This window comes from Nothobranchius furzeri, chromosome 1 (assembly GCF_043380555.1).
Source record: "Nothobranchius furzeri strain GRZ-AD chromosome 1, NfurGRZ-RIMD1, whole genome shotgun sequence".
Taxonomy (NCBI): Eukaryota; Metazoa; Chordata; class Actinopteri; order Cyprinodontiformes; family Nothobranchiidae; genus Nothobranchius; species Nothobranchius furzeri.
Window position 1 is genome coordinate 50,482,697 of NC_091741.1, and position 18,780 is coordinate 50,501,476.

Genomic DNA, 18,780 nt, shown 5'->3' on the forward strand with positions numbered 1-18,780 from the left:
ATTCTTTTGTGTGGCCATGTGGGTTTCAAATACATTTTGAATATTTACAAATACAGATCCTCTTTTCCCTGATGTGGAACTGATGAAGTGAATTACCTTTTCACGGTTGTACAAGACTCCAAGATTAAAACAAGCGAGTCCCAGCAGCAGGATGCTGATGACCTACTGAGAGCAACACATTGTATCACTCCCTGCAACAACCAGGATGCATTTTTACTCCTCATCGCAGAATAATAAAAAAAGTTTTTCTGAGCTCCAAGGTTGGGTTTACAGCACACACACAGCTTCAAAAACATCCACAGTCCGCTGAATTTGTCCTCTAATGTCTAAAAAGTGTTCTGGCAAATGTGAGATGGGGCATTAGTGCTTTTTTTGTTTTGTTCAAATCCTCATTTAAAAACAGATTTTTCCTCAAGTCATCTCTGTCTTATATTGAAGTTTATTTCCTCATCTGAAACATTAAAATGTTTTTAAAAAGCAAAAACAGAACACATCCTGTATCATTTAAACACTTTTGACGTAATCACTCTGAAAGCAGTTTACAAGGCATTCTATCATTTTATGTCTTTTCTTTCCCCCCACAACTACAGAAGGGATTCATATCCTCCCTGGTGTTTATTTCCAACCAGTTTCATTTCCTCTCATGAGCTCCAGCTGTAGCGGCTGCAGGCCAAAAACGACAACACTAACTCAGGGTCTGGTAGTGGATAATGTCTTTTTTACTGGGTTGTTATCTAATAAAAGAAAAACACTCACCGCGATCAGAATAGTCACTCCAATGCAACTCCATGCCAAGTAGATGTTCACTTTCCCCATGTTCTGTCCCTTCCCAGCACTCAAGCAGAAGTTTGTTTTTCACAGATTTGATCTACAGCAACTAACAGTTCTGGATGCAGAAATTCAAGGGGAGGAGAATGGGGCGCACCATTATGCTCAGTTGATGACTGATTTTCCACATCTGCAAGGAGTGTGTGTGTGTGTGTGTGTGTGTGTGTGTGTGTGACAGTGGTCAGACCTTAAATTGATCTGTTACATGTTTGCTGATGAAAAACAGCCTCCTCAGTGCTACAACATGCTTTACGTTCTTCCCGTTTGTCCTGGCGACTAACGCCCAACACATGAGGCACATTCCTGTATCATAGAATTTACTCTAAAAACTAAAAAACAGGTGAACAATGAACATCTGGAGTCAGAGTTTCCAGGACTTACAGGAAGTTGTGCAGTTGATCTTGGCTCTGAAGCCCAGATTTCCCTCGACCGGCAGGAACAGGTCTCTTTTACACTCTGGAGAATGTGCATTTGTTGTTTTTCATTCCACTGAAGACCGAGTTGTCCCCTGCTCTTTCAGAACCCCGCCATGGCAGTTGTGTAATAAATCTATTTCATTACATTCCTCACATCTGGCTTGGAGGGATCATTTTCGGAAAGACAACAGAACCGACTGTGGAACAGATTTGAAGCTGTGGGTTGGACTCAACCAGAATGATTCTGAATTCAGATCTCATTTTTTGGTATTTAGGATTTCATGGTGCATCTGTAGAGGAAAGGCGCCCTGTGGGGGATGCTCCAGAAGAATGGGGGGTGGTTGGCTTTTTGTTAAGGGCCATTCAGTCTCTTTACCAGAGGAGCATGAGTTTGGTCCACATAGCTGGTAGTAAGTCGGACCTGTTCCCGGTGAGGGTTGGACTCCGCCAGGGCTGCCCTTTGTCACCGGTTCTGTTCATTACCTTTATGGACAGAATTTCTAAGCGCAGTCGTGGTGTGGAGGGTGTCGAGTTTGGTGGCAGGAGAATCTCGTCTCTGCTTTTTGCGGATGATGTGGTCCTCCTAGCTTTAGCCAGCTCTGACCTTCAGCTCTTGCTGGGTAGGTTTGCGGCCGAGTGTGAAGCGGCTGGGATGAGGATCAGCACCTCCAAATCTGAGACCATGGTTCTCGACTGGAAAAGGGTAGCTTGCCAACTCCAGGTCGGGAGAGAGGTCCTACCTCAAGTGGAGGAGTTTAAGTATCTCGGGGTCTTGTTCACGAGTGAGGGTAGGAGGGATCGGGAGATCGACAGGCGGATTGGTTCGGCGTCTGCAGTGATGCGGACGCTGAGCTGATCTGTCGTGGTGAAGAGGGAGCTGAGCCAGAAAGCCAGGCTCTCGATTTACCGGTCGATCTACGTCCCAATCCTCACCTATGGTCATGAGCTTTGGGTAATGACCGAAAGAACGAGATCGCAGATTCAAGCGGCCGAAATGACTTTCCTCCGTAGGGTGGCCAGGCTCAGCCTTAGAGATAGGGTGAGGAGCTTGGACATTCGGGAGGGACTCAGAGTAGAAACGCTGCTCCTCCTGATCGAAAGGAGCCAGTTGAAGTGGTTTGGGCATCTGGTCAGGATGCCTCCTGGACGCCTCCCTGGGGAGGTGTTTTGGGCATATCCTGCCAGCAGGAGGCCCCCGGGTCGACCCGGGACACGTTGGAGAGGTTACATCTCCAATCTGGTCCAGGAACGCCTTGGGGTCCTGTCGGAGGAGCTGGTGGAGGTGGCTGGGGAGAGGACGGTCTGGAGCTCCCTAGTTGGGATGCTGGGATGCTACCCGGATAAGCGGAGGAAGACGACGACGATCTGTAGAGGAAAGTGTGTCTAGTTTGTTTTCTGTAGATAAACTTTTAGGTTACGGCCCAGTTGTGGTTTAGTTCAATCAACGGTGCAAGGATTCCCATCTACAGTTAAGTGTTTCATAAAATAAAAGAGATTGTGCTTGATTTCAGGACAAATCAGCCTCCAGCTGAACCAAAGTACACCAATAATAAAAGCCTGGGCAAATACCTGGGTAATATCCAGAGATGTTCTTCTTAAGGAAATGGAAAGTTTTTAAATGTTGGCCTAAATCTATTTGGGATGGTTTGTTAGCATGGTAACCTCAGTATGGAAACAGAAAGAGGATGTTGGACCTAGCTGAGGTGTTCCAAGGTCACCAGGACCAATCATCATCATGAATTTATAAAGCACCTTCCTACATTAATAATGCACAACACAGTAAAATACACAAAAAAAAAAGCTAAATAACAGGAATACTCCTCAAAAATTCCATCGGTGGAACTTGTCTGACCACTATAATACATTTAATTACAGGCGCCTTTCAAAACCCAAGGTCACCTTACAAGACATGAAAAAGTACAAACAAAACAACGATAAGATCAGCTAAAACAGCGCTTTATCTGCTTTGAGGGCCAATCAGGGCCCTCTATTCGTTGGGTAGGCGAGATGATGCAACAGAGTGGAACAAGATGGTGACAGCTCGTTTGAAACGGCTTTTCAAAGTTTAGAAAAAGGATGTATTCAACATTCTTCAACAGTGGACTGCCTCATTTACTGACATCCGTTGCAGTGAGTACATCACGTTGTTCATTGTCCAGCAGCATGCGGAGATCATTTGAAAGACAACGGTAAAACCCGCCCACAACTGAGAGCCGTCAATGGAGCATTGCCAGACTAAATCATATATTCATTTAGTCTGGCTTGCCAGGCTAGGGGAACATCATTTGATGGGGAAATGCAAATTGATGGTACACAGGTGACGAACTGTTCTTAGAATAAAAAAATTTAGATTTTTTTTGCCAAGATTTTACTCATTCTTTTATCATACAATTTTTACTGTTATCCTGCTTTAATGTTGAATTAGCTTTTTCCCCCCGTGTCCTGTCTGGCTGTGAAGCAAACAGAATTGATGTCTGAATGCTGGTGACAAGTCTTACAGATTTACTCTCAGGTGGAGCATCAAAGCTTCTGCTTTTAACGTCACGCCTGATACTTAAAACTTTATTATTGTTGTTTTTCTGAATGCTTGTAATTCCTCATTGCAGGGGGGGGGGGGGGGGGGGTTCCACAAAACAAACAAATCAATGATGAACAAGAGTCTGCTTCTAGACCTGCAGAAGGAGAAAACATAAAAAAAGAAGAAATGGGACACACAACAATACAACAGGAGCAAGCTATCACTGCGTCAACCTGATGAGGAAATATAAAATCAACATTGTTTTACTGAACAATCACACAATAATAAATCACACTGCATTAAGTGCCAACCACAGCCTTAAGACCTGTGTTGAACATGCCCAAGTCCATACTTGAGCACCATGTGAGCACCTGTGTGCGTACACGCTCTTGTATACGTAAGGTTTCTCTATAGGAGTGTCCAATAGTGAGTGTGAGGGGCCACAGATCTGCCCCTGAAAGATGTGTAGGAGATGGAGGGAGCTCCAAATCCCAGAGATCCAGGAGCTGCCCCAGAGCACAGGAACCCCAGGGAGACTGCGACCAGAAAAGCATCTGCCCCCCTCGAGAGGCGCAGAGGATTGCCCCGGGGGGCCACAACCAATGTTGAATTAGCTTTAAGCAAACATTATATTTTTACTTTTCTTATAATTTTTACCTTTATCTTATCTTACTTCAATTTGTCATGACCCAACCTTAGAGGACCCGTGAAGACACCAAACACAGTAAGACAATTAACCATCTTTATGAGCCTGAAGCTATGAGGAGGTGTTACCAGAGTAATACTCAGGTAAGGGCAGAGACGAAGAGAGGCGTGGATCAAAGTCAGATTGGGACGAAGCAGGTACAGGGAGCAGGCTAGAGACGTGGTCCTAGACAGGCGAGGGTCGTGGTGGCAGGCAGAGTTCTTGATGATGGTCAGACATGGAAACAAGGTTGAGATGCTATGATCAGGCAGGATGACAAAAGGCTGGAAGATCTACAAGCAGGAGCGTTCAATAATCTGGCAGAGTGCTGGTGGTTGACTGTGGAATATATAACTGGTGAGGCAGGTGTGTGGCATGAGCTTGATAGTGAGTTGGCTGTGGTTGCTGGGGAAACAGGGCTTGGCTGGAGCTTGATGAGGGGACCAGGTGTGGTGCATGAAGGCTGATGAGGTGAATGAGGGTGCATGGAGGTCAGGACCTGGCAGGATCATGACACAATTTTAATGTTTAATTGCCTACTACTTTATTTTGACTAACAAAAAATGAACAAATACCTAAATACCACGTGGCACATTTACTCTATTACTCAATTGCCTTTTGGATTATACCAACTACAACTCCAAACCAAAAGCTATTTTTCTGTCAGGCATGACAAATGGTTGCTTGTACTGAGCCAGGTTCTGTTAGAGGTATCTTCCTGTTTAAGGGGAGTTTTCCTCTCCACTGTCGCTACATGTTTGCTTAGTATGGGAATTGCTTTGAAGTCACTGACACATGTCAGGGACTTGATGATTTTCTTACATAGGAAACATTTAATTAATGGCATAATGAACTGAACACAATGCACTAAACAGATTCAGTTGAAATGTTTAATTTATTAAATGCCTTGAGATCACTCTGGTGAAAAAAACTGAACTGAATAGACTCATGAAAGCAAATACATAAATGGACTTTCACATGGACATGGACATGATCATGATTTCTGTTAATTAGAGAATCATAATTCAAAGATTATAAAAACTTGAGAAAATAAATAACATTGTTTGCATGGATTTATTAAACTCATTTCTGCTACAGTCAGACCATTTTACAGTTGTGCAAGCAGAAAGATATTAATTTACTTAGACAAAATCTGCATGAAAGCTTCAAATCTGCTACATTCCTACTAAAAAGCTTGGAGAGAAATTAAAATGATCCCAAATGCAACATTTTGTAGATTTAAAGTAGGTATTGAAATGATTGAAATGCTAACAGTTTCCATTCACTTACATTGTTTATGCTAAAGCAAACAGAATGCTGCCAGATTAGGAGGATGACTGTGCTGGTTATAAAATGTTTATTTACCTCGGTGAAATAGCCAGTATCCATGGTCTAAGAAATAGTGGTTACCTTCCTTGACTGATTTTAAAAGTACTGTTTAGGTGTGTGTGTGTGTGTGTGTGTGTGTGTGTGTGTGTGTGTGTGTGTGTGTGTGTGTGTGTGTGTGTGTGTGTGTGTGTGTTTAAATAATCACAGCATTTCTTTTTATTTTCTGAATTGTAGCTTTGATGTTCTTCAACTGGACATTGTAGGTTGTTTTTGAATAGTAAAAGACATATTTGTTTGCGTTTACTGTAAAAGAAAGATATAGAAGTCTTTCAAATGGGGTGATTCTGTACATGTTTAATACGACCTTTAAGAGGTCAGTAAGTCATTTCTTGGTCAGATAAAAAAAATGTTGATGTTAATGCAAACTAATTAGGAATAAAATAAATATTTTACAACTATTATAATGGATTAGATTCCATGTGAATCTGTAGTTTCTGTGAGATCCTCATTGACTTTTGCGTCGGGGCTGTAAGCCAGTACAAGGGTTTCTACCTTCTTGTTCATTTGACACAAGATGGCGATACACAACACTGTGGGCAACACCTGTGGAAAAGAAAAACAAAATTATTTCCTGTTCTTAAGATTTTATGTTCAGTTTGGTGTTGGGATCTTATAGAGTAGTAAAGAGGCAAAAATAAATCCACAATTGACATAAGAGAAATTGCTTGTTGGAAAATAAAAAGAATAATTTCAAGATGGTGGTTAGTTTGGAACTGCCTAGCAGAAGACTGCGTTGATTTTACGACCAGAAGAGAGCAGCTCGGCTAGCGGCACTCACCAACATGATGGAACCTATACCATAGAAATCTATGTCGATGGATGGAACACGTTTAACCAAGCTTGTGTTATTTGTGAATAGAACCAGCAATGCCACTGCTTAAGGGGCCAGTGGAACCGGGTCCCACCAGATAGCACTGTGGAGCGCTACGCTTGCTCAAAATAATCAGTCAAATAAAGTGTTTTTAAGAGTAATATCGTATAAAAACCCATTCTGTCACCAAGTATATCACCTTCTTAGAGTTCTATAAGCCCCAAGATGCTTCACAACACAATCATTCACACGCTGGTGGGGATGAGCTACGATGTAGCCACAGCTGCTCTGGGGCACACTGACAGAGGTGAGGCCTGCCAATCACTGGCATCACCGGTCCTTCTGACCATCACCAGCAGGCAAGGTGGGTAAAGCTTGGTTTATGCTTGACGCATTCACTTTCCGCGCGGTGATGCGGCTCGCGGATGGAACGCGCTTCACAACTCGCAGTGTTTATGGTTCGTGCGGCTCGTCTCTGCGGTGAGCCAATATTCTCCCAAACTGAACGGGGCAGCATGGAGCTCTACGGCATGCATCCAACACTACACCATAGTAGAAGTAGAAATTACTGTTTACAACATGGCATTTCAGCATTTCTAACAGCGTTCTCGTCTTTTCCGACAGTGCGAGCTATTTCTCTCCAAGAATTATTAACAACATGTTGATCACGGTGATCTTTGAGAGCTGAATCATACAAATGTCTGTTTTTACGAACCTCTGCCATACTAGTTCTTGCCGATCTGCCATGTTTTCCCGCGTCCGTCCATCCGCGTGGTTAGAAATTTTCCGAGGTGCGCGTTGCGGAAATTCTGGGCCGTGCGGAGGCGCGGTGGAGGGGCGTGGTTGTTAAAATGACAACTTTTCCGCGCGGAGCTGTGCGGACCTCGCGGACGCGTCAAGCATAAACCAACCTTTAGTGTCTTGCCCAAGGACACAACAGCAGTTTTCTTTGGTCAAAGCCGGGATTGAACCTGCAACCTTCCAACGTGGTGTAAAAAGAATAAACAATAATAAAGACACTCGTACGTACCGTAAATAATGTCTGTCCCAGCAGTATGCCTGTTAGAGCCACCAGAACATCTTTGGCCAGTTGAATCAAGACTGGAAGGCACGGCTGAAACACGAGAGGTCAGTCAATGCAACGTTTTGGAAATACTCATTTGAAAATGCTGTACTTTTTTGTTTGTTTGAATTGGTAATGGAACATGTCAAAGTTGTAGTCATTTGCAGATACATTTGGAGACTAGACTTCAACCAAGCGTTAAAGGGATACTAAAGCCTGAGTCATGCTTCTCCGTCAGCTCCACCAGAGAGAGACACGCACGCACAGATGGAGACATTTTGCCCTCACACTTCTCCGTCTCCTGGAGAGTGTTGCAAAGCAATTCCCTGCCAGGACAACAGAGGGCGTAGCGCTGTTCTATGGTATCCTTTCATGTATCCGGTCCAAGATAGTTTGTTTATATTGTGTTTTTTGTATTTAAGAGACTTTTTAACAGACAAATTTGTCTCTCATCCTCCTCCACCTCTTCATGCGCTCGCCACCTCTAAACCCGTGTTTCCTGTCATTTCCGTCCACAAATAAAATGCTTGCTGTGTATCTTTTCACTCCTCCAGTCACGGGGGAATTAAACGTTCATATTTTTAGTTTTTTCGCGAGGTATTCTTCAATCTTCTTCGCGTCTGCCGCTAGTTATTCTCGGCTCTCTTTATGTTTTTGAGGGCGCAATGGCGGCGGTGTAGACAACAGTGGTGCCCTGACCATCACAAGCTTGCGATCTCCGTCTCCACGGACGGATGTTTAGAAAAGAGAGCTCGACTCCGTCCGTCCTTGCGAGCCTGCTGGAGAGCCCTCGCAAGGACGGATAATGGCGTTGTGTGTCTCCGCACTGATGCAGACGCAGATGCATGACTCAGGCTTTAGCAGTTTTGCTTGCTTTTAGCACCCCCTGGTGTTTGTTATTAATTATCTGTGGTCAAAGCAAAAATAAAATGTCGCCTTGCTGTGTGTTCGTCTTTTAAACACCTTAATCCAACAACTGAAATCAGGGCCAGATTGACACTTTTTTTTCCAGAACTGTGCTGCTCTGGGCGGCTGCATGTTGGAGTAGCTCTGTTGACTATATGTAAGTTTTGCCTTTTCTTGGGTATTTTTTTTCTAGTTTCTCAAGAAAAACTGTATTTTTTTGGACACTTTTACTTTTCTGTTTCTGGTGCTGTGAAGCTTGGAGGATTTTTACAGCTATTTTTTTTAGCTTTTTTCACTTTTTGAGCATTTGTTATGATGCGTAACCATGGCAACAAGCTGGTTTACAATCGGGAGCAGCTGATTAACGTTGGAAAGACTGAAATAATACCTCAACTGAAGCCACAAATCCCAAATGAGCTAAAACGCAAGAAGCGTGGGTGCAGAGCGGGAGCAAAACGGAGACAGAGAAAGAGGAAATTCAAACCATCTCTTCCATCGATCATAATGGGCAATGTGAGATCACCGGCCAACAAGATGGAGGAACTCCAAGCCCTTTCAAGGACTCAGCCAGAGTTTCGGCAGTTTCGGAACCGCTGGAGGAGATAATGCAAAGAAGGATTCGCCAGAGAATCAAGAAAACTATGGACAACCCTGAGCATTCTCTTCACAAGACTGTCCGACAACGGAAGAGTGTCTTCAGTCAGAGGCTTCTTCAGTTTGGCTGCAACACTGACCGCTACTGGAGATCCTTCCTGCCAACAGCCATCGTAATATACAACAACTCTTTGATGACTTGATTATTATTATAATTCTGAGCTACTACAGCAATCAATTTCCCTCTGGGATTAATAAAGTATTTTTGAATTTGAATTGAATTGTACCCTGGGCAACAATATTCAAGGGCCCCATCATCACGACCCGAGGATCACCATAATATGGTCACATACAGAATATTTTACTGTAATATGCAGTAAATATACTCAATACTTGAATGCCTCACATCACGTAACCCGCCCAGAGTAACCTTTGGCCCACCTTGTGTGGACTGACCAATGAGGGTCTTAACTTGATGCCCTCTCTTCATTGGTCAGTCTGCATGAGACTGACTCTCAACTGACGTTCAAAGTCATAGGCAGCGAAGCGTCTCTGTGCAGCGCAAAAGCTCGGGTGGACAGTTTGTTTAATATAGGGTGATCATATTTCCATTTCCAAAAAGGAGGACAGGGGATCTGTGCCTATGACGTCACACTATGGCAACACCACACACACCACGTTGGGACCCATTTTTTGTAAGAACTAAATTAATATCAGATTCTGCCAATAAAAGGGCTCTAAAACAATTCATATGTAAATATTTAGCATATTTAATGGAAAATCTCATTTTTCTGCTTTAGTGCTGCAACAAGATTGTATTAATAATAAATTATTATACCTTTTGTTTTACTACAGCATCGGTAAACTTCCTGTGCACAGATTATTAAGGATGCTTGTTTCAGCTGTGAGATGATAGGGTCAATGATAAAATAAGTTGTCACACACTCCATGGAAACTTCCAGAGAATCCACAAATAGTGGCTTTCAAATGATTTTGTTACTTTTTGCAAGTTTAGAAAAGCAGCGGATGAGACAGCATGTGTGATAATTTAGTTTTTCATCTGATAATATTAGAACATGTCAGTAATGTCTGAGTCTTTTTTACAAACACTGTGTAACTAACACTACTGGAGAGTGTATGAACTACACAGAGGCTTCTGGGGAGCCCAGTTATGGGGGTGGGTGGGGTCATTTTGCCTTGGCCCCCAAAATGTCTTGAAACGGCCCTGGGTGTGTGACTGAGTTTTGAAGGTGATCTGAACTGTATCAAATGTATAAATATTACATGTGTAGAACTTATTGTTTTGCAGGTAAAAACATGTAGTGGAGATAAATCCACATACATTTTACTTTTCAACACTTTGTTTAGTTTTCTTGTTTTTATTGAACTATTTTCCTGTCCTGTCTGTCTCTCATCTTCCTGCATCTCCTCTAAACTCTCCAGAAAATCTGCTGCCTAGATTCTTACTTTTTCACCTCATCAGTTACTTTTCAGCAGATCAAAGGGATCTCCTGACCGCAAAGTGCAGTGCGCCTTTCGTTGCTGCGTCAGTGAGGTGAAATCACCGCAGCACCACGCAGCACAGGTGATGAGCTGCGCAGTAGCAGAGCGCTTCAGGCTCAAATAAGACAGAAAATAGAGAACATGTGCAGACATGAACGATCGTGTGCTAATTATAGTTTTTTGGTTGCGCCACTTTGAGAATGGACCGTGCGTTGGAAGCAGCAGCCTGGAGCGCTGCGCAAGAACGCGCTGTGCCACTCTATGCTCAGAAGAGCCCATAAATGATGTAATATAGGTAGAAAACTTGTTTCCGGCTCCCCTGGATGTGTAGGATATACAGCTCCCCCATAGGTCAATCCCTGCTCCTGGATGAAAAGCCGGACATTTTCATCAATACAAGAACCCCCAGTCCGGACGCCCGGACAGAGAGTGAAAAGTGGACATGTCCGGGGAAAACCGGACATACGGTCACCCTAGTTTAATATAATGCGGGAGATTACAGATATGCCTACAGTATTTTGCTCGTGCCCTTACTGCCCTGGGCCCCTTAGAGTTCGTGGGCCCATATGGTTAATCCGGCCTTGGCTGAAATGTCTCCTCAGTCTTCCGTAGTGTCTACGGTAGTGGTTCGTCACCAGATCAAACAAATCAGCTATGTTCATCACCTATAACACGCAGGAAATGAGCTGGAAGCAGACTGCAGTGTAGGTCCACAGGTGGCGGCCCGACACTCTGAAGTTGCAAATGTAGAATTCTGCCCACAGAGGGCGGTAGAGGTCTGATTGCCTGTTACAGCTGCTGCAATGAGAAACCATGCTCCCAACTGACAAACAAATGTTGCTGTGCCAGTGCGACCAGCTGATTGGCTACTTAGGATGTCCATGCCTACGGCCCTCTGTGACCATTGGTCTGGCTTTGTGTAGCCTGCAATTGATTATGAGTGGCTGAACCTGGGGATGCAGCATAAAAGGCTGTTTGGTGCAACTCCAAAGGCATGAGTCTGCTCAGAGAGATCTCCTTGATAGCTCCTGCCTGAGTGGCAGTGGGTGAGACCTTTTGGAGGCTGATTTAAAAGTAAAAAAAAAAAAAAAAAACTCAACTCCCACTATGTGTCCAGGCCTACTCCTTATGTTGCAATCTCACAAGCCAGGCTGTAACAGTGACATTTCATTAACCCTATAAAGGGCAATTTTACACATACAAGAAAATTATTAAAAAATATGAAAAAGCTGGATTGTATCTCTTTCATTTTTATGAGCTACTTTTAATTCTTGCATGTATTTTTGTGGTTGTTAGTGTGAGACAAAGGAATTTTGTTTTATTAAGTAATATAATTATATATTCAATAATACGTTATATCAGTCACAAAGCAGCCAGCGTAGATGATGCCCAAGACCCCTGAGACCATTTCTAAGTGTCAACTTACAGCTGAATCCAAACTCCATTAGGGTTTGTGATGATTTGTATTTACCTCAGAATGAATCATTGTGGTCTGCAACTCCACACTGACCTGAATCGCAAAACAACCAAACATAAATATTTAATGGTAATCACTAGAAAGGCAACCGTAAATTAGACAGAATCAGTCCTGGTGTCTCATAGCTAATGCAAATGCTATTTTACACCCATAAATACACTTAACTACAATAAGAAGCATCAAAGTGTTTGAAACTTACATTAGTACATTTGTTAGTAGACCCCTCAGTGCACACACACGATTCTGGAATGTCATTTCCCCACTCTGTGTAACTCTCCAGACCACAGCAATGGAACTGAAGAAAACAATAGAAGAGAATATTACAGCTATTACAAATGATGGCCTTTTTGTCACAATTCAATGTTTCAGCAAATAGATTTCAAAATCAGGATGATCTGAGGAAACACAAAAAGGCATTTTTCAAACAACTTCTTTATTCAAACAGACAATAGAACAAGCCAAACTAACCTGGTCTATGTGGAAAAGTACTCAAATGAATTAACCGATTAACCACTTTTGGAAATTTGACATTAGGGGCAGCAAGCCACATTCTAGCCAGAATACTACCAGGCCTATAGGATGGATAAATATCTTCAAAATAAGATGTGTCTCACATCAAGAAACTGGATCTCAAAACATCTAAAGCATTGCAAGTCTCTCTTGGTTAGGGTTAATGCCAGAGGTCATGAGTGAGAGTTTTTTTATTTTTTTGTTAAGTGGTACTAATTAGTGGCAGTGGCACTCCCAAGGGGTGGCCATGGCCACCCCTACAAAGTTGTTGCCTCCCCAGAAAAGACCAGTGTTGATAAATCATATGTTCACTCAAACCATAAAGTAATGATATTTATTCAAGACATAAATGTAAAACACAATGAAAAAATTTATGCATTTAGAGTAAAGAGTCAGTCGTTTCTCTGCTACGTCCTGTTCAAATTTTTCTTTAGAGTTTAAAAACTCTAATTTCTGGTTCTCCAGGTGAATGTGTCGTGTTCTGTGTCCCCTTGATCCCCAGTCCCCTCCTGTTCTCCCTCAGGTTCTCCTCATGTGTCTTCTTGTGTTCCCCAGCTCCCTCTAGGCTTTCCTCATGTTTTCCTCCTAGTAACTCCCTTGTAATTCCCATTTGTTTGCATTAGTCCTCCTCACCCCTCTAGTCATAACCGAGCAGCCTATTTGCCTGCACTTTTGAAGCTGATGGGGGTCAGCTTCACAGAGCTCCCACAGCTGAGGAGGGAAAGAGGAGGTAAACAGCGAGTGGATCACAGGGACTGAACTGATGTTTTTGAGCAAAACTGCGGTAAAAATGGCTGCTTGTCCTCATTAGCGAATTACAATTCTTTTTTAAAAACGTAATCAAGTAAAAGTAAAAGTACAGATTTTAAAAACGACTTAAAAAGTATAAATAAACAAAAAAAGCTACTCAATTACAGTAATGTGAGTAAACGTAATTAGTTACTTTCCACCTCTGGTGGCTTCAGTTGAGGTAATATTTCAGCCTTTCCAATGTTAATCAGCTGCTCCCGATTGTAAACCAGCTTGTTGCCATGGTTATGCATCATAACAAATGCTCAAAAAGTGAAAAAAGCAAAGAAATTGCAGTAAAAATCCTCCAAGCTTCACAGCACCAGAAACAGAAAAGTAAAATGTCCAAAAAAATACAGTTTTTCTTGAGAAACTGGAAGAAAAAATGTCCAAGAAAAGGCAAAACTTACATATCGTCAACAAAGCTACTCCAACATGCAGCCACCCAGAGCAGCGCAGTTCCAGAAAGTTCAGTCATCATGCCGCTGGGTTGATCCCCAAGGCTGCCTACCTATGCTGACAGTGCCTATCATCAGGTGTCAGGTAACACCAGGGCTGACTCTACCCAATTTGATGCCCCAGGCTTGATTAATGCTTGATGCTCCCCGTCCTTGCCACATGCACGCACGCACACACTGCACCCCCACAAACACATACACACACAGACTCGCAATGATCAGAATGATCAGACATTTTAAACTCTCATTTAAATCCTTTTAGACTTTCATTGAAATCACTTTTAGCTTCTTCTACAGCTTTAATAAACTCCAGATGAATGTTTTCAGCTTTCAAACATTTTGTCTCATCATATAGAGTCCATGGACGTACATTTTTTTTGCCGGGGGGGGGGGGGGGGGGGACATGTAGCGTCAAGAGGCCCAGACTTCCCTCTCCCCAGCCGCCTGAGCCGGCTCCTCCGGGGGAATCCCAAGGGGACGCCAGAAGCTGTCGGAGCGGACTTCTTACCGGACCTGGCCGGGGAACCCCTTGGGATTCCCCCGGAGGAGCTAGCTCCGGCGGCTGGGGAGAGGGAAGTAAGGGCCTCTCGACGCTACTGCCCCCGCAACCCGACTCTGGATAAGCGGATGAAAATGGATGGATGGATGGAAAAATAACAGATTTACACGTAAGTAGTTTAAATGGAGTGCTGTGCTGTTTGAATGTATAAACTGAACGCCAAGAGAAATCACTAGTTTGATTTTTTTTTCCGTGAATAAAATAAATATGTCAGGCAGGAGCGTCTCAGGATCTGTCTGAGATCTGTCTTGGTGAGACAGATAATAGCAATCCAAAGTGCTTTTTAATGTGTGATCTGACAATTGATCAACCATTGCTTAAAATTTAAATACAGCTTAGCCGGTTAATTGCTGTGATCATAAAACACGTAAACGGCAGCACGCAGAAATCACGAGGCAACGTTTTACGTGACGTTTACTTGTTACTATGAGTAATAAGACAGAAAAAGCCACGCCAAAATAAGTTTAGGAAGCCTGCTAAGAATCGTAATAAAAGCATTTCAAATAAATACCATATACAGTTGAGGAAACGTTAGTTTAAGCACCTGATATGAAGCGGTCGCTGCATAAGTGAAAACCTTTACTCTCGGGGTCCCACAGTTTCATTTTAGCCCAGTCACTAGGGCGTTTTATTACAATGATCCAACGTTTGCGGCGCTCCGGATCTTGGGGAATCCTGTAGAAGGATCTTCCCTTGACTTGTCCCCGTCTGTTCTGGCATCCTGGGGCACAACAGGAATCGACCATATTTCCCGTGTGAGATTTATGACAACAAATAGTCTAGCTGCCGGCTTCTGCCTGCCAAAATGGTGCCGTTTCGATTTGAACTGTTGCATGCTGGGAGAAGAGACGTCAACTCCCGGAGCTCTATATGTAAGTTTTGCCTTTTCTTGGGCATTTTTTCTTCTAGTTTCTCAAGAAAAACTGCATTTTTTGAACACTTTACTTTTCTGTTTCTGGTGCTGTGAAGCTTGGAGGATTTTTACTGCTATTTTTTAGCTTTTTTCACCTTTTGAGCATTTGTTATGATGCGTAACCATGGCAACAAGCAGGTTTACAAAATCTTTAGCAGCTGATTAACATTGGAAAGGATGAAATAATACCTCAACTGAAGCCACAAATCCCAAATGAGCTAAAACGCAAGAAGCGTGGGTGCAGAGCGGGAGCAAAACGGAGACAGAGAAAGAGGAAATTCAAACCATCTCTTCCATCGATCATAATGGGCAATGTGAGATCACTGGCCAACAAGATGGAGGAACTCCAAGTCCTTTCAAGGACTCAGCCAGAGTTTTGGCAGTTTCTGAACCGCTGGAGGAGATAATGCAAAGAAGGATTCTCCAGAGAATCAAGAAAATGATGGACAACCCTGAGCATTCTCTTCACAAGACTGTCTGACAACAGAAGAGTGTCTTCAGTCAGAGGCTTCTTCAGTTTGGCTGCAACACTGACCGCTACCGGAGATCCTTCCTGCCAACAGCCATCGTAATATACAATAACTCTTTGATGACTTTATTATTATTATTCTGAGCTACTACAGCAATCAATTTCCGTCTGGGATTAATAAAGTATTTTTGAATTGAATTGAAATCGTCAGAGTTACTCCAACATGCAGCCTTCCTGCAGATTCTCTCTGAGAAGTTGAATATTTAATTCCTGTTTGAGCAGAAATTGTCTATCTGTAATCTCATGCTTTAATTCGATCTTTTTCTGCTCAAACTAAGTTTTAAAATATTTTTTATACATTTTTTTCTACTGCTCACCATTAAAAAAAGTTTATATCTCCATAGTTTTTTGTAAAGACAGCAACAGGTGTATTAAACAAAAATAAATAAGATTCCAAAAATACATTTTGAAATTACTTTTCAAAAAACTGAAATGTTTGTGTTTCTCAAATTTGAGTTAAGTATTTTAGATATATATTGTTCTTTAATATAAAAACACGAAATGAGTAATTCAATGCATCGCCACAGGCTAAACCCTCCAAGAGTTATCACAAATACCAATTTGGTGTGCCAACCAAAGATTTTCTTTGGCCCCATCTGGCCACCCTAATCAAAAATTTCTGGGGGCGCCCCTGGCTAGTGGTACTAGAATATTATTGATTTTGCTGAATTAAAGCAATTTTTTCTCAAGAAAGTTGCAACAGAATTCCTCTGATTTCACGCAGTGCTCACAAATGCCTTTTTTGGGTTTTCATCACTAAGACTGTTAATAGGTTTAAGGGTTGCTTATTTTTGCACCTAGGGTCAGGGTATATATAAATATATATCATGCTCAGTCCACAGTAAAAACCATAAAAAGGATTCTCTGTAAAACTCAGCTTACCAACAAATCCACTCGTGGTTACTTACTATATTCTGAATTTCTGAAGTGAAACTTGATTCACTTTCTTCGCTTCTTGTCAGATGCAAGAACCTGAGGAATACCTCCTTTGGCTTGTTTTCCATCTATGCAACATAAAATATTAAAATAAAAATATAAAATTGTGCAGTATATGTCCTAAGCCTCTTTAGATCTCACTAAATGCATTTATGTACACAAAAACACTCTTACTGAAAAACATTACCATTTAACTAGTAATACCTCATGACGGAAAGCCAAGGAACTAAATATTAAGAAGAGCAGAAAGAGGCTGCGCAGGATCGTTCCAGCTGCAAACTGACACAATCACACAGAAGTCACAAGTTGAGCTTTCATTTGATTCAGGTTTTAAATCTTAAACACAAGTGTTGTCCTCCACCTACCACCATCAGCGCCCATTGCTTGTCTGCACTGATCCCAAATCCACCAATGAGTGTGAATAACAGAGTTATACTTAGGAAAACATAACAGATGACAAACCCCACACTAACGCCATATTCCTGTGTAACACACACACACACACACACACACACACACACACACACACACACACACACACACACACACACACACACACACACACACACACACACACACACACACACACACACACACACACACACACACACACACACACACACACACACACACACACACACATTACAAAAGATGTTTCTTTCAGAAAACAGTAGCATTTCATGTTTGTAACACTTTGTAATACAATTTTTCAATTTTAGCTGATCACTTAATTATTGCTTTGCTACCAGTTTAGGATCTCTCCGCTTCTGGTGTGCGTTACCTTTGCATCATTTTGCAAGCTCCCTTGAATTGATGCGAGTAATCCCAGCAACAGCAAACTGATGATCTGACAACAACAATACATTTTTCAGAGCTACAACCGGGAGGGTGTTTATTTTTGCACAATAATGGGAAATGCAACATCAGGGTGGCACAATCAAACACTTTTGCCAGAAAGTCATTTAAATATTTTAGATTGTAAATAAAAATCTGGATTAAGTTATTATGAGTGTAAGAAAGTTGCAATTTGAAAAGGAATTGCACTTTCTGAACTCTTTATTTTTCCATTTTGTCGAGCTCCAACAACTCTACATCCACCCATCAGAGTCACCACACCATCTGGATATCTGGATCCCCATCCTGTACCATGTGCAAGCATCTTTAATCTGGATTCAATCTTCTGCTAGAGAATATTTTCATGGTGAGTTTATACACTGATGGACTGGGCTCTTCTGTTTTACAGACTTTGGGGTATTTATCTAACTGGTAACCAAAACAGACTGTATAAAAAATTAAGTGAAAATTTGCAAAAATATCATGTTTACTGATCCTCTATCTACCCAACATCACAGGAAAAAGATAAACTTATCAGCAAGTTCTTAGACTGTAATCCACAAGACACTTGAAATAACACACACAAGTTTTGAATGGATTTAGTTGATTTAAATAACAAAAAACACTTACCCCCATCACACTTATCAAGACAGTGTAACTCCATCTTAAGCAGATGTGCACTTTTGCCATTGTATCTCACTCTGTCTCTCCACACCAGAAGCTTTCTGTGAACGGACCTGATTTATCCAGAGGAGGCAGGGTTTTGGTGCTTGTGCTCGTGGGAGGAGAAAGATCAATAAGGATGATTAAATACCCTCCTTATCATCAGGAAAGAGCTGTGTGTGTTCAGATGTCACACACACACACACACACACACACACACACACACACACACACACACACACACACACACACACACACACACACACACACACACACACACACATTGTGTATATGAATCTAACAGTTTCTAAATATTGTAATTTATTTTTCACTTCAAAGACTTTCTAAATCAGAGGTAATCAATAGGCGGGCCCCCTCTTTGTGGCCCCCGAAGTAAAC

At 42.2% G+C, this 18,780-nt stretch overlaps 1 protein-coding gene across 1 annotated transcript; it reads right to left on the reverse strand.

Annotated features, from left to right (window-relative positions):
* Positions 1 to 5,326: 5,326 nt before the first annotated feature.
* On the reverse strand, positions 5,327 to 18,468 carry LOC139061514 (tetraspanin-8-like). The gene is made up of 9 exons (XM_070549016.1): positions 18,349 to 18,468; positions 17,666 to 17,731; positions 17,250 to 17,366; positions 17,089 to 17,163; positions 16,857 to 16,952; positions 12,390 to 12,485; positions 12,185 to 12,223; positions 7,678 to 7,761; positions 5,327 to 6,379 (listed from the first exon to the last, which is right to left on the reverse strand). The coding sequence occupies exons 1-9, from the start codon at positions 18,406 to 18,408 to the stop codon at positions 6,245 to 6,247; spliced, it is 768 nt and encodes a 255-aa protein (XP_070405117.1). The 5' UTR covers positions 18,409 to 18,468; the 3' UTR covers positions 5,327 to 6,244.
* Between the last annotated feature and the right edge of the window lie 312 nt (positions 18,469 to 18,780).

What these genes read in the sequence shown, in the direction of transcription:
- LOC139061514 (XM_070549016.1), bottom strand. Translation starts at nt 18,408, where the DNA reads ATGGCAAAAGTGCACATCTGCTTAAGATGGAGTTACACTGTCTTGATA. An exon ending in CCTTGGCTTTCCGTCATGAG is followed by an intron (nt 16,953 to 17,088) that starts GTATTACTAGTT and finishes TATGTTGCATAG; the next exon opens with ATGGAAAACAAGCCAAAGGA. An exon ending in TGGGACAGACATTATTTACG is followed by an intron (nt 6,380 to 7,677) that starts GTACGTACGAGT and finishes TCTTTTCCACAG; the next exon opens with GTGTTGCCCACAGTGTTGTG.